The 17,205-nt window shown below is 38.4% G+C and overlaps 1 protein-coding gene across 1 annotated transcript in view; it reads left to right on the top strand.

The window, feature by feature from the left end:
- The window catches only part of LOC150086821 (protein O-linked-mannose beta-1,2-N-acetylglucosaminyltransferase 1-like), a 392,325-nt gene that overhangs the window by 150,506 nt on the left and 224,614 nt on the right, over positions 1 to 17,205 (top strand). The window contains exon 16 of the mRNA XM_090371595.1: positions 9,530 to 9,656. Coding sequence (XP_090227721.1) covers positions 9,530 to 9,656 — 127 coding nt within the window. The remainder of the gene's footprint in view (positions 1 to 9,529; positions 9,657 to 17,205) is intronic.

Genomic DNA, 17,205 nt, shown 5'->3' with positions numbered 1-17,205 from the left:
CGCATATCCCCGGAGCAATATGGCCTTAGTTGCTAATGCTCCTAAAAACCAAAAACAACAACAACAATCCTGAAGATCTTGCCTAGAAATTGGAGCATCATCGAAGGCAAGCACAAGAGCAGAAGAATCCTTTTTGCGATATATAAGACACGACTGAGTTTTAGAAGGATTGAAATTAAGTTATCTTTGCCCCACTGGAGAATTACCCGAAGGTCAGCATTTAAGGATTTCGCAGTGGATACTAGAAGTTGAAGCTGTTTGAGCAGGGAAAGGTTTCTCAAACTGGAAGGTGGAATGCAATTGCAATGTGCTAAAGTCAGCAAAACTGTGGATAGAATTTCCGGTCAAGGAAAGAAGGTCATTAATATAAAAGAGGAAAAGAGTGGGAGAAAGAACTGAACCTTGGAGGACACATGCATTTGTGAAGTTAGAAGACAGAGCCGTTTATCATCACCCGCAGTGAGTGGTCAGAGAGAAAACTGGATATTCAATTACAAAGAACAGCTAGTAAACCATTAGATGGAAGCTTATTTAGAAAACTTTTGAAATGAAAAGAGCAATGGCTTGAGTTTCACCAAACTTTTCCATTGAATTTGTCCATAGATAAGTACTGTAGTTGGTTCCAGATACTGTAGTGTGAGTTGGCGGCTAATTGATTTCTCCATTATTTTGGAAAGAGAAGAAGTAATCGTAATGGAACAATAATTAGATGGAAGGGATTTGTCACCCTTTTTAGGAACTGGCTGGATATGAGCAAATTTCCAAGCAAAAGGAAAAAAAAACCCTTTGGAATAAGAAAGTGAAAACAGATGACACAAAACAGGAGTAAGTTCAAGGGCACATGTTTTGAGAACAAGTGGAGAAATGCCACCAGGACCTGGAGCTTTCTTAGCATCAGATTCATCAAAATCCTTCTGACGTCCTCGACTGAAAATCACAGGAGGAATGGAATGGAGTGTACTGGGAATGGTTTGAGGTTGTTGTTGTTAGATTTGTTGGTGCATCAGCAACTTAGGCTATAATGCACTCATGGTTTGAGGTGATTTACCAAGATCATCAATACATGAATTGGAAGAAAAATATGATGCTAGCAGGTCAGCTTTATCCTTGGTTGAAGTGGCAATAGAATCATCTGGATTAGACAGAGATGGGAACAGAAATAGGCAAAAATTGCGGCCAATAGCTTTGGCAAGACCAGAATGCTCAGTTACCTGATTTATCTACTCTTAGCCTGTTCGAAACCCGTTTGGACTGATTCATAACTACTCTACAAAGTACAGTATAAAAAATACTTAATAATAATTTTTATTATTACGCAATGTCACTTATAAAATGTTGTACTGGAAGTATTTTATAATAAAAATTCAGAAATATTATATGATTTCAGAGAATATAAGCTTAGTGGTTCGCATTAAAAATATTATGTTGAAAGGGGTTCGCGAGTCAAAAAAGGTTGGTAACCACTGCATTAGTGCATGGATCTGTATATGGATTGCATTCCATTTCCTCAGCAGTGCTATCCTTGATTATAGCTTCACCATTGCTATGTGATGGGTACATCAACTGCATATGTTGTGAGAACAAAGTTCTTGACTTATCCTGGTTGTGATTTTATTTAGTGAATGCATAGTCAATGTTCTGTGGTGAGGTGAAGCAGTTAAATATTTCCTTGTGAGAAAGACTTATTCTCTAATAAAGACCAGCAGACCCATTATCAGCTTTAGTGTGACATAACTATTTCATTGATATGTGAACTAATGAATTGATATCTGAAATTTGGGGTATTATATTGATGCTGTGTATGATGTTATCAGTATGCTGGCAGATGATTAATGCTGTATTTGATATCATCTGTACACTGGCAGATGATCCCTGGCCATCTCCATGTGCTAAGAATGATAACCAACTAGTGGTAGTATATATTATGCTAGAAATTACCTGTACAGTATTGCAATAGATAGTGGGGTTGCTAGGAAAGGTGGCTGGGACTGCCTTCTTTAATAAATAAATAAGTACCTTTCTTCCTGTCCAAATTAGACACATATCTTTGGTCTTTAGTTAATCCAAAATTATATAAGTAAATATAATGAAAATAAGTCTACTGGAGTCAGACTAAAAAGTATACATACAAAAATAACATTTCAGGAAGTAGATCAGATAATGAGGAAAGCACTCTCTGACCAGTCACAGTATTATACTGCATTCAGCATAAGTTGCAGAGCATTCCCACAGCAGTTATATATTGATGAATCAAAAACAATGCTAAAGTGGATGCACAGCAGTTTTTTTTTTAAATTTTTTATTTTTAATTTTTTTTTTTATTTTAACAATTGCCATATTACTACTTATAGAATGCAGTATGTATATTGTGGAAATATATGCAATAAAGGCAGCCTTAAAAATGTCAACTTCTCGATTACCCAGACTTTAATATATAGTGTGTTCATGTCTGACAGCACCAGGGGTTTCCCCCATCTCCGTTGCTTTAATATACAGGGACTCCCTGCAGTATATCCTTTACAAACCAACCTGTCCTTTCTTGCCCAATACCTGATAGAAAAGGACTTCTGCTCGTGAGCCACCAGTTGAATATGTTTTAGAATCAGGTGATGGCTGAGATAAATCACCTGAATCTTCCACATCAACAGGTCCTGATTGGCCAATCAGTATAGCCCATATGTGAAAGCGTGCGAAGCATGATCATGCGTGCATTATGGCCACAGAAGCTGATGCGCCAACAACTAACAAAAAAAAAAAAACATGGTCATGCCAGATATTGTTCCGGGTTGGCCCATGTTGTATTGGGTAGTCAACTCTTCAACAGTGCTTTGCCTGTACGAGTCATCACACCCGGCACTCACCTCTAACATCAAACTTTCGCTGCCCTTTGCAGTTTTGCTGTTGGGTCGTTGTTTGACCATTTTTGACACCAGTCCTGGCACACTTTAACTACAGCGGCTCTCGAACAACCCACCAGTTCAGCCGTTTGGGAAATAAAGGCACCAGCTCGTCGAGCACCCACAATCTGTCCTTTTACCCATCACACTCGGAATTTTACTATCTACTGAACCACTGACACCTTATCTATGTTACGTAGGTCGACTAATTCTGCACTATCGTACCTCACGTGGTCAACGGATCGCATTCAGTTTTCGCAGGGTGGTCATAATTCAGTGATCACTCAGTGTGTGTATATATATACACACACACACACACACACACACACACACACACACACACACACACACACACACAGGAAGTTCTCGACTTTACGAGTTAGTTCGTTCCTAGTGCGTGTTCGTAAAGCGGGAATTTATTTCCCATAGACATAATGTTAAAAATAGGGGTTACGTTATCAACAATGAAATTAGTTAGCTAATTAGTTTGTTTAAACAATGATTGATTTTTCTCAAGAAATGAAAACATAGCCTGTAAAATCAAGCAAATTATAATAATAGAGAAATTATTTATGACTTACAGATGTTAAAGAATGTTTATTCTTCATCATCATTATCGACTAAATGCACACTCGTTGATCACTCATTATTGGCTCAGCACTCATTGGTTTGTTGCACAAGGAGTCGTCTTCTTCTTCAGAAATGCTTCGAGGCGTTTACTTCCAAGATGATCTTGTCTTTCTTTATAAATTTCAATAGCATGCATGCGGCGCCTCCGTAGCCAGGTGGGAAGGAGCAGCAGTGCGTAGCACACGCTTCTTGATTAGACCGGGGTTCGAGCCCGTCACCACCAAATACGGAGGATGCGGAAAGGTTAAGGAATGACCACCGCATATCCTGGAGCAATATGGCCTTAGTTGCTAATGCTCCTAAAAAACCAAACAACAACAACATCAATAGCATGCATAAGCATTTTTTAACAGAACGTACAAATTGCAACTAATGCGATTTGCACGGAGTAACAAGTTTACGAAGCTTAAAAAAAAGGAATGAAGAGAAGATTCTGAAAATTTATTTGTTTTTTATACGATTGAAAATTTCAGTAAAGGACAAACACATTTCACTATAATAACATAAAAACCCACACAGTTTCAGCTATCGATATTTTCACAAAATGCAATAACATTGAGTTTACTACCCGTTTATAACTGCTTGCAGTAACAGAAAAGCGCAATAAACTGGAAAGTGCAAATTGTTTTATGGTCGTGACTTCCAGAAATGTGCTTTAGAAAAATATCACAAAGCCGTTCAAATTGGTTCTTATAACAGAACATATGATAATGAAAGTGTAGTGCGTTTAATGATTTGAATGGAAGTTTAGAATTTTCATCTGCGATATCATCATCTGAATTGATTTGATTTTACCTCCGATGGTATTTGCACCAAATCTGCTATGCTGGCTTCCTTTTCTACCAGTAATTCTTGAACGTTTTCAGTAATCATATCCTTTTTTATTTTTTTAGGAGCATCAGCAACTAAGGCCATGTTACTCTGTGTATATTATCTATAAATTGTGTGTGTCATAAGGTCGATTTTCTGTTTTGCTGGACGAAACACCTGAGTTTCCGGGAGAAAAAAAAACATGCTATCCTCCGCCCGAACCCAACTAACTCAGCCACATGGCGAAAAGACCAATAAAAATTCCTCCATTCATCGATGAGATTCAAACTCGGGTCTTTTCCACCTGCTGTGGGGAGGAGGGTGATTCTATCAACTGTGCTACCCACCAGGGCTTCAGTAGTCATATCATCAAAACCTTCTCCTCCTACCGACGTAACAAGTTCTACTATCCACTGCTTCCGTTTTCTGCCTGTTCGATCATATATCCCGAATGAACTGACTCTGGATATATATTTTTCCACGTGCATTTAATGTTGACGGTATTGCTTCTTTCAGCAATAAAGCTATGATTCTGATATAGTCCAAAAATAAGAAATGTTTCCATGCCTCCATTACTTCAATAGATTTGGAATCAATTTCTTTCAAAATCCATTGTAACGGTTTTCTGATGGAATGAGTTTTAAAGGTGGATATAATGCCTTGATCTAACGGCTGAATGAAAGGAGTTGTATTAACCTAGTACAACTGTGGTGGTAGGAACATAACTTCAACGTTTGGATGACTTGAATATTTTGGATGGCCTGGTCTGCTATCCAATAGTAATAAAACTTTGAAATCTAGATTTTTCCACAAGTTCAGACACAGAATGTAACACGGGAATTTCCAAACAAAATAAAATACAGAGATTTCTCATTTTTTTTGACTAGTGAGTCAACAATGGGGATTCAAAAAGAGTGGAAATGTTAAAAAATACCATCGAACATAATAGCAGGGTTTTCCCCACACAAAAGCTCAAAAATACCCTGTTATGCGAGTTTTACCAAAATTCTCTAACCGTGTTAGAACAAAACCATGTTATATAAGTACCACGTTGTGGGGGAATTGCCGCAATTTATCAATCGTGTTAGAGCAAAACTGTGTTAGTATTAATAGAGGCACACAATGCAAGAAAGCAAGCTTATGCAGCATCAGCCAAAAAAAAAAGCTCCGATTTCAACCCTCCATTCGTTTCAAATACCTGTCCAGCTCAACCTTAAATTTATTTAGGCTATCAACTTCCACAACAAAAGATGGAAGTCTGTTCCACCAACCAACCACCCGCTGGCTAAAGGCAAACTTCCACACATCTATCCTACAACTGTCTTTTCTCAATTTGAATTTATGCCCTCTCAGGTGATTATTCTGAGCAAGAAGACGAATCTCATCAGCATTGAGCATGCTCAAACCATTTAAGGCTTTTTACACCTCAATCAGATTACCTCTCAGGTGCCTAGTCTCCAAACACTAATCTGTAAAACTTAAGCCTTTCTTTGTAAGAGCAACCCCATTCCCATTCCATTCACCAATCTTATTGCCTTTCTCTGTACTCGTTCCAACAGCTCTACATCCTTCTTAAAATGAGGCCTTCAGACCTGTATACAGTACTCAAGGTGTGGCTTGACCATCGCCTTATACAAGGGGATAATCACCTCCTTATCCCTGCTAGAAAAATTTCTGTATATCATTGACAAGACACCATGAGCAACCCTTGCAGACCGTCTGCACTGCTCAGAAAACTTCATATCTGCCTGCACAATTACCCCCAGGTCCTATTCATTCTCTACCACTGTCAATGTAGTACCACAGAGTTGATACGTTACTCTGGGGTTACTGCTTCCCATATGTAGTACTTGACATTTGTCAATGTTAAACTTCATTTGCCACCTCTCATCCCATCTGCTCAACTTTTTTAGATCCTGTTGGAACAGCGTACCGTCATTATGTCCTTAACAACCCTGCCAACCTTTGTATCATCTGAAAACTTGGACATTAAGCCTGATATACCATCATCAATATCATTAATAAATACAGAAAACAACAATGGACCCAACACTGAACCCTGAGGGACTCCACTAATGAAATTAATCCACAAAGAGCAGTGTCCATTGATTACCACTCTGTATTCTCCCAGTCAACCATCCCGTTATCCATAGCAGCAATTTGCCTCCAATGCCGCACTGCTCCAATTTGTGCAGCAGTCATCCATGTGCAACAGTATCAAAAGCCTTTCTAAGATCCAAATATATGATATCAAAGTTATTTCCTGCATCCAGTTGCTTTGTGACCACATCATAGTATTCAATCAGATTGGTCAGACAAGACTTCCCCTTAACAAACCCATGCTGTGTCCGAGCCATAACTGAAGTCTTGTCTAGATGATCCTGCAGTGCTTCTTTAACCAGTGCCTCCATTAATTTCCCTGGAACAGAAGTTAAACTAACAGGTCTATAATTACTTGTGTCGCCCTTTGACCCTCCTTTGTGAATTGGGGTCACATTTTCACATCTCCAGTCCATGGGTACCTCCCCTGATTCCAAGGAAGCTCTCATAATTATGGCTAAGAGTTTGCTTACTTCCTTTGCTGCCGACTGGGCTAGCCGGGTGGGTAAAGTGCCTGCCTGGCAACCTAAAGGTCGCGGGTTCGATTCCCGCCTTGGGCTTGGATCAAAGTACTGCAAAAACCTTGGGAGGTGCATTATGGCCACAGAAGCCTATGCACCAACAACTACCAAAAAAAACCCAAAAAACTTCCTTTGCTGCCTCTTTTAATATAACTGGATTGATCCCATCCATCCCAGGTGCCTTTCTTATGTTTATCTTCAACAATTTCTCCTCCACTTTCCTCTCAGTTATTATAAAATCATCTAGAGGGAGGCAACTAGAGAGAGAGTATTACTCCCTCTAGTGGCCTCCCAAACATGCTGATGTAGAAAATAATCATCCAATAAATCCATAAAAGCCTTGCTAGTGTGTAAGTGACCAACCCACAAATTCAAGTCAATATCCGGGAAATTAAAATCCCCCATTATAAGACTCTCTGATTTACTGGACCACTCTATTTCCCTGTACAGTTTTTTATTATACTCATCATAGTCATTAGGCCTATAACACACTCCTACTCTCAATTTTGATTTCACACCAAACTGACTCGACACTGCACTGACCAGCGATGTCGGCTGGCTGTACCTCCTTCGATTTTGTGTTTCTTAACTAATGGCATAACCCCTCCTTCCTTCCTTCCTATCCTTCCTGTACACATTGTACTACTCCCCAAATTCCAGTTCTGCATTCGTTATATCTGTGTGACACCACGTCTCTGATATCCCAACAATATCAGCCTTTGATGTTTTGACCAACACCTCAAATTCATCAAATTTATTTACCAAACACCTAGCATTGGTGTACACACAAGTATACGTGCACCTGTTCCTATTCTTAGCTACCCTAACACAACCCATGTGTTTACTTGTACCACAATAACTCCCAGCAGTCTCTGAAATTCCCTGCATCTTGTTTTCCAGGCTGCTGCTGCTGATTCCAATAAAAGCAATGCAAGAATCACTTTCACCTCTGCCAGCGGCTACTGTTAATCTATTAGTATGTGTATCCCCACAATCTAGCAGTTTTCCGACCCACCTAACACTGCCTCGATAGGTAGCTGGTAGACGTCAGAGTTGTAGAAGTACTGTGTTATACGGGGGTTGCCTGTATCTATATCTATATACTGTATATATATATACAGTATACTTTTTTTTCAAATAACTAAAAATGTATCAATTCTTATATTATAAACTGTATTGTAAAGTTTATATATACAGTATATTTTTTTTTCCAATAACTAAAAATGTATCAATTCTTATATTATAAACTGTATTGTAAAGTTTTTATAATATAATGTTTTTCAATACAAGATATATTAAAATAGTATGGCGAATGTTCTGTGTAGCGTATTTTTTAGAATATAAGACATAACAGATATTTTAAAAACTTGAGCAAAATAATTTTGCTCAAATTTTTAAAAAATTTCTTGACTGTCGTAAATATTGAAAATTTCTTTACTATTGTTATTATTATATATATGTATAACACACACACACTGATGAGCAAAAACATTATGACCAGCGAGTCATTATGCAAATCGAAGCAACTGCAAGTGAACTATGGCACGGGTCAAGACACTGTATAAAAAAACATCTGATACTGAGCTCTGTTAATCAGTGTTACTCTTGTTCTTCAGTTGAGAAAGGCAGCGGACTTAAGCGAGTTTGACAAAGGCCAAATTGTAATGGCCAGACAACTGGGTCAGAGCATATCTGAAACAGCACGGCTGGTGGGGTGGTTAGTACCTACTGAAAGTGGGCCGAGGAGGGGGAACCCACTAACCGTCGGTGAGGTGTTGGAAGACCATGGCTCATCGATGCTCGAGGTGAGCGAAGGCTCTCCTGGGTGGTACGTGGTAACAGAAGGGCGACTGTGGCGCAACTCACTGGTAATTGGAATGCTGGTGACGGGAGTAATGTGTCACAACACATACAGTACATTGAACCATTTCTGGAAATGGGGCTGCATAGCCTCAGGCCACTCAGAGTGCCCATACTAACTACAGTTCACCAGCGACAGTGCCTACAATGGGCACACAAGCATCGAAACTGGATCTTGAGTGATTGGAAGGTCATCTGGTCCGATATCCTGGTCCAGTCATCCATGTGCCGCACACTATGACGTCTACTACCTACCTAAACATCGTTGCTGACCAGGTATATCCTTTCATGGCACCACCTCTGGCGGTGCCATCTTTCAGCAGGATAATGCACACCACCCAGATTGTTTGTGGAACATGAGGAAGACTTCCAGGTATTGCCCTAGCCTCCAAATTCCCCAGACATCAATCCCATCAAGCATCTTTGGAACAGCAACTCCGATCTGCAGCATCTCAACCACAGACCTTACAAGAGTTAAAGGATCTGCTGGTTACGTGTTGGTACCAGATACCACAAGACACATTTAAAAATCTTGTAGCGTCCGTGCCTCGCTGGGTACAAGCTGTTTTGGCTGCACGTTGAGGACCAACATCATATTAGGTAGGTGATCATAATGTTTTGGCTCATTGGTGTGTGTGTGTGTAAATCAATTTTTATGGAGCTTATTTTGTATTGTAATAAATGCATGCAGAATGTTCTTTTCTTCTACAGAGAGAAATGCTTCTGTTAGGGGAAGGAATAGTTTTGGCACCAGATTTCCTATTTTACATGGGTCAGGTGTTACCACTGTTAGAAATGGATCCTACTATTACTTCTCTTTTGGCTTGGAATGATAATGGTATGACTCACGAATTTAATTTAAGTTTAGCATTATTTAAATTATACCAAAATTTATTTGCATAAAATAGTTTAATTTTCACTTTTCATGTGAACATTTCAAAAAAAAAAAATATATGACCCAAATTTCTTCATCTCTTATAGTTGTGATGGGTTAGATTTTTGTTCCTGATTTTTGTTCTGTTTATTTTCTTGCATTGTTATTTAGTTCAGTATTTTAAATATTAATAATTATCAATAATAATATTATTAATAATTAAAATTGATATTCAATATGTGTAGCAAAGAAAATCTTGACCCTCTTTTTGACAGAAAACTCTCGTCTTGTGACTTTTTACATCAGATTCCATTTTGAGACTTTTGGCATCAAACTTCTTTCAGATTCTATATCAGAAAATACTATTTACAAAAAGATAATTTAACTTAAGTGCTATCTGTTGTAATGTGAGTGCTGTTAATATTCTTGAATTTTGTGTCATTTCCTAATAGAACACAAATGAATGTTTCATTAGAATATATAATTTTCTAAAATAATCCGATTGCACTAGAAAATGTTCTTATTTTTCAAAGGCGTTTTGCCTTTAAAATGAAGAAAAATAGAAAACAAAATTTAGGAAAGGCTTAAATACAAATTTTCTTAGAAGTAGAATATGGAGTAAAATGTAACTTTGTTAGTAGCCAGAATTTTATTTATGATTTATATAAAAATACATTTCATATATTCATAAGTAATGTATATTACTTACTTATTATATTATCTGTCTATTTTCTGAGAAAAGTTTTACCATTTGATGGAAACACCTTTTTGTACTTTTATGCTTTTCAATGAGTTGTTTTCTTGAATGGAACCTTTAACTTGACAAAATTCCATTTTGCAGAAGGAATTCATTTGTGTAGTTTGAATCATTATTGAAGTTATAGTGAATTTTCCTAATAATTAAAAAAATAATAATATAAAGGTTGTTAATTTGAAAGTGACTACTCTCATTATCAGCATCAAAGGCCTCTCTGCAGGGTATAAATTTAAACATTGGGCATCTTCTTCTTCTGGACAAATTAAAATTATGTGGGATTGCTTTAGATAATTGTCTCAATGTTGAGATGCTGTGGTCCAATTTCAGCTTACAAAAGCCTAAATCCAGAAGTTGATGAAATTCAGTCAAGATCAAGTGATACATAAGTAGATATAGAAGTAAAAAAAAAAAAAAAAGGTAAAGTGTAGCCGTTATCAACCCACTGCAGGATGGAAGCCTCCTCAACAATTCATGATGAGGGAAATGGACCATAATCTGCCACGCTGGTCCATAGTGGGTTGGCAGATCGACCGTATTCAGCAGTCAGGGGCTTGAACCCCGGTCTACTCAACTACTCAGAGCGTGTGCTACTGCACTCTCGCTCTTGACCACTCGGCTACGGAGGCAACTGATATAGAAGTAGATTACATCGAAAACCAAGTTATGATAAGTTTTTTTGAATTTTTTTAAAAAATCAAATTAGAATTGTATTTTTTAAAAAGCAAGTAAAATTTTAAAAAAATTAATATTTCAAAGCATTTATGTACAAAGTTTTTTTCATTTTCAAAATTTCAGAAACTCGCACTACAGAGACCACTATTAGCAAAAAAAAGAACTTACTGCTCAGGGCCCACAGATGCTGAAGAAACTCACTTTGAAAAAAGTTCACAATTACTCATAGCAAACTGAGCGTTAAAAAAAAAAATGAAGATTGTCTATCTGTGCTCTTGACAATCAAACCTGGACATCAGAGTTATTATTATAAACAAAACTTTTATTAGCATTTTGGAAGAGGGCAAAGTCTGCAAGAATATCTTCCTTGAAGTTATCATGCAAGTTGGTCTCTAACAGACAACCCACATAGAAATCCACAGACATAAAAATCTAAGGTATACTAATACTTGAAAGCCTACTATATTCTTAAGCAGTCTTATCACTGTATCTTAATATAAAATGCTTAGTTTTCAGTGAAATTTTTTATTTAATTTCCCATCAAAAGTTCAATTTTAAAAAAAATCAGCTTTTTTTGGCAAATCTCTTGATTACAATTACCAAATCTCCAGCTTTTCAGAAGTCCGAATGTGGCAGCTGTGGATGTATGGGAATTTTGTCAGTGGAGATAAAGATGTGATTATTCCATTATATAAAGCAGTGGTTAGGCCACATCTTGAATATTGCATAGAGGCTTGGAGACACCACTTTAGGACAGATATGGACCTTTTGGAAAGGGTGCAGATAGGAATGACAAGATTGATTAAGGGCACAAATTGAATATTCTAGATAAGAGGACTTGTTTTGTAAGCTTTAGTGCTTGAAAACTAGGCATCTGTGGTGTGACCTGATCGAGGCATTAAAGGCATTAAAAGGTTTGAGCAACCTAAATGGCTGAGGGAATTTTTACTTATTCATATACAAGGGAGCATCAATTTAAACTGAGAGTGGATATTGTGTGAATTGGATAATTGGATTGAGTGAATCAAAATGGAAAGGAAATGGGTGTAGAGAGTTGAGGAGGCTATTACCTATATTGGTCTGGGGGTGAGGAAGGGTGTAGCCATCATTATAGACCACAGGATTAAGGAAAAGCTACTGGAGGTGAATAATATCAGCAACAGACTCATGTCGATTAAACTGCAAATGAATGACAGCGAAACTTTGAAGATAGTAGAATGTTACGCACCACAAATTGGTTGCAAAGAAATGGAGAAGCTGGAGTTTGAGGACAAGCTCGAAGAGAACATCACAGGTGGAGATATAATTGTCGTGGGTGACCTGAACACAAAAGTCGGAGTGGAAAGACAAGGACTAGAATATGTTATGGGTCTGCATGGTTGGAGACCTAGGAATAATGATGGTGAGGGTCTGCATGGTTGGAGACCTAGGAATAATGATGGTGACAGGCTGTTGGATTTCTGTTTATGGAACAGCTTGGGCATAGGAAACACCTGGTTCAAGAAGAGAAAGAGTCACCAAGTGACAAGATACGGTTGGGATGGTCAACAGGAATCCCTCCTTGACTATATACTCGATAAAGAGCGTCAAGGTCATTCCTAATGTCTCCTTGGGTAGTAATCACAGGTTGTTGGAGTTTTAAGATTCCCTAAATTGAAGAGGATCAAAATAACAAGAGAGAAAACTAAGGGTGTGGACGTTGAAAGAAGAGGAAAAAGGGACGATGTTCAGGAAGGTTGTACCTAAGATAGTGGTGAACAGCGTGGAATCAGAATGGAAACGATTCGAAGACTGTATAGTAGGACTGACAGAGCAGGTTTGTGGAAGGACAAACAATAGAAGGAGATGGAAAGAAACCTCATTGTGGAATGATAGGAGATAGGACAAGAGAGGCTGCGAAAATCAAGAATGATGCATTCAGGACCTACTTTATAAACAGAAATGATGAGAATAAAGAGAGATATGGAACCGTGAAGAGAGAGAGAGAGGCTAAGAGGACAGCTAAGAGGTCATGAATGATATGCAATGTAGAGTGGCGGAACAACTTGAACAGGATCAGATGAAAGTCATGAAGTTTAACCTTGACAAATGCAAAGTACTGCATATGGGTAGAAGTAACCCCAGAGAAACGTACCAACTGTGTGGTACTACACTTAAGGTGGTAGAAAATGAAAAAGACCTGGGAGTAATTGTGCAGTCAGATATGAAGTTTTCTGAGCAATGTAGACAGGCTGCTAGGGCAGGTCATGGGGTTTTGTCAATGATATATAGGAATTTTGCTAGCAGGGAAAAGGAGGTGATTGTCCCTCTGTATAAGGCAATGGTCAGGCCACGCCTTGAGTACTGCGTACAGGTCTGGAGGCCTCATTTTAGGAAGGATGTAGATTTGCTTGAGCGTGTACAGAGAAGAGCAACACGATTGGTGAGGGGAATGAAGGGATCCTCTTACCAAGAGAGGCTTAAGTTCTGCAAATTGCAGTGGCTGGAGACTAGGCACCTGCGCGGTGATCTGATTGAGGTCTATAAGGCCTTGAATGGGTTGAGCACGCTGAATTCTGATGGGATCCTCCCACTTGTTCAGAATACGAACCTACGGGGACATAAGTTCAAATTAAGAAAGGACAGATGTAGAATAGATGTGCGGAAATTTGCCTTTAGCCAGCGGGTGGTTAATTGCTGGAACAAACTTCCATCTGTCGTTGTAGAAGTTGATAGGTTAAATAAATTTAAGGAGGAACTGGACAGGCATTTGGAGGGAATGGTGTGATTTTTTTTTTTTTTTTTTGGCTGATGCTGCATAAGCTCCTACACTTGCTTTCTTGCATCATGTGCCACTACTACTACTACTACTAGTTAACAAGGAAAGAAGACTGTGTTTGGAAGAATGGAGTGAAACTCTACAACAAGATATCGATGGTAATAAAAAGCCGCTGTATGGTATGGTGAGGAATAAAAGAGATGGTGAACAGAGCAAATACTTGATGGATGAGAATGAGAACCTAATAACCAAGGATGAAGAGATAAGAGAAACATGGAAGAAGTATTTTGAAAATCTGTTGAATGTGCAGGACAGCCAGCAAAAGGGACAAAGGCAGGTTGATCATAGAAGAGGGGATGGAAGAGAAGATACAGAGAGAGAGAGAGCAGACAGACTTGACATGGAATGATGTAGTGCAGGCATGGAAATACATCAAGACAGGTAAGTCTGCTGGTATGGATGAGATAAATGGAGAGATGAAGTCTACAGGCAAGGCATGGATGGCGTGGACATACAGACTGTTCCGTAAGATCTGGGATGACAGACAGGTGCCGAAGGACTGAAAAGAATGTTTGATCATCCCGTTGTTCAAGAAGGGGGAACAGGAAAAAGTGTTCCAATTATAGAGGCATCACACTGCATCACATGTGAGTAAGCTGTATGAGAGAGTGTTAGAGCAAGCAGAAGATAAGAGGAATGATTGAAAATAGGATGGCCAAGGAACAATATGGCTTTAGGCCTGGCAGATTGACGGTGGATCTAATTTGATGGAAAAATGTTATGAACACTGATCTAAACTGATGGAAAAGTGTTATGAATACAAAGAATTATGGATAGCATTTTTAGATATAAAGAAACCGTTTGATGCTGTAAAGAGAGAGAGAAAGTGTGGGAGGTTTTGAGAAACTTGGGGATAGAGGAACATCTTGTGGAAAGAATTGAGAATATGTGCACCAATACAGAGCATGGTAAGAACAGTGATGTGGTTGACGGAGAGCTTCGAAATAACATCAGGTTTGAGGCAAGGAGGCATCCTGTCACCACTACTGTTCATAGCTGTCATGAATGATATGCAATGTAGAGTGGCGGAACAACTTGGACAGGATCAGATGAAAGTCATGCTCTTCTCAGATGACCTGTGTATATGGGGAGAGAGCAGGGAACAAGTGAAACAGCAAGTTGATATCTGGGCTAGTGTGGCCATTGAATTTGGACTGGTTTTCAGTCCGGAGAAGAGTGAAGTAATGGTTCTAAAGAGGACTGGCGAGCTTGATGGATATGTTACAATGGAAGTAAAATAATAAGAGGAGTTTACCTCAATATAGTGCGTAGAACACTTCCGTATGATACCCTCCAGAAATTAAAACGGAAAAAACGAAAAAATCGACAACTTACCGGTACATTAGAGTAAAAAATAAATAATTAAATAATCGATTTAACACAATTCAAATCAATTCAAAACAATTAAATATTTATTTTTTACTCTAATGTACCGGTAAGTTGTCGATTTTTTTTCGTTTTTTCCATTTTAATTTCTGGAGGGTATCATACGGAAGTGTTCTATGCACTATATTGAGGTAAACTCCTCTTAATATTTTACTAATATTATTATCAACGTAGAACATATTGAGTAGTACAGCTCTGATTCATACTATCTAATTACAATGGAAGGGAAAGAGCTAAAAATGGTTAGCAACTTCAAGTATCTAGGAAGCACCATTACAAAGACTGGAGTGATAGACGAAGAAATAAGTAGGATACAAGCAGGCAGGAATTTCTATAGGCAGACAAGAGATCTGATCTGGAACAGGAACATACCACTGAAGTGTAAGAAGGCTGTATATCAGGCTTATTACATACCAATTCTGACATATGCATCTGAAACTTGGACTATGAGGAAAAAGGATGAAAGCAGAATTCAGGGTGCAGAAATGAGATTTTTGAGGACCATAGCCAGAAAGACAAGACACAGCAAAATCAGGAATGATGTGATTAGGGAGAGAATTCAGGTTGAAAAACTCCAGAATAGGATTGAAAGGTCCCATTTGAAATTCATCCTCTTGGACATGTCAAGAGGATGAATGAGAGGCATTTGCCAAGAAGAATGTTTGATTTTCAATTAAGGACAAAAGACCAAGGGGGAGATCAAGAATGAGATGGCAAGACATGATAAAGACCGATGTCATTAAGAGAGGAGGAAACTGGAGTGAAATCAATGACGGAGAGAAGTACATGGACAGGACATGGTGGTGAGGCTTCATACGTCGACTTGTGGAATAGCAGAATGTTGACAATGATGGATAATTGTAAGGCTATATGTCTGAAAATTTGCTTTAGTTAAATGAGTGATTTTTAGAATAAACTTTTACCTACACTTGAATTTGGAAGTTTATCTAAATATAAGGTGGGAATAGGTAAATACTTAAAAGAAAAAAGGTAGATAAAATGAGGGTAGACAATAGTGGTCTCTTTAGTCTATGTATATAAAGTGCTTAGCATCATAATACACAGCCATTTCTGAATGAACAGAAAATTTTTAAGGTGGCATCGTTTTAGGTTATATCTCATATTGTGAATGCCTTCACAACGAGTTGCCATGATATTGCACTACTTCGAATAAGTAACGCTTCACCTAAGGAGAAGACTAGTGTTACTTATTCTCAGATAGGTACCACCACCCAGACAGCACTGTTTCAGGGCTATTTGGCCCTTCGTCAGTGAGTGGGTAGGTACCCAAGTGATGCAATGATGGCAAAAACAGTTATGAAGTATAACTCCACAATATGAGAGATGCCTGATGGTGTATGATGTATTTAGACTAAGGCGCATTTAGGGCTAGAGCCTCAAGCTGCGAACAAATTTAGACTATGTATATAAAGTGCTTAGCATCATAATACACAGCCATTTCTGAATGAACAGAAAATTTTTAAGGTGGCATCGTTTTAGGTTATATCTCATATTGTGAATGCCTTCACAACGAGTTGCCATGATATTGCACTACTTCGAATAAGTAACGCTTCACCTAAGGAGAAGACTAGTGTTACTTATTCTCAGATAGGTACCACCACCCAGACAGCACTGTTTCAGGGCTATTTGGCCCTTCGTCAGTGAGTGGGTAGGTACCCAAGTGATGCAATGATGGCAAAAACAGTTATGAAGTATAACTCCACAATATGAGAGATGCCTGATGGTGTATGATGTATTTAGACTAAGGCGCATTTAGGGCTAGAGCCTCAAGCTGCGAACAAATTTAGACTATGTATATAAAGTGCTTAGCATCATAATACACAGCCATTTCTGAATGAACAGAAAATTTTTAAGGTGGC

The sequence above is a fragment of the Mastigoproctus giganteus genome, chromosome 4, assembly GCF_048544385.1.
Source record: "Mastigoproctus giganteus isolate SK-2022 chromosome 4, ASM4854438v1, whole genome shotgun sequence".
NCBI classification, from domain to species: Eukaryota; Metazoa; Arthropoda; class Arachnida; order Uropygi; family Thelyphonidae; genus Mastigoproctus; species Mastigoproctus giganteus.
This window is presented reverse-complemented; position numbering and strand designations above follow the sequence as displayed.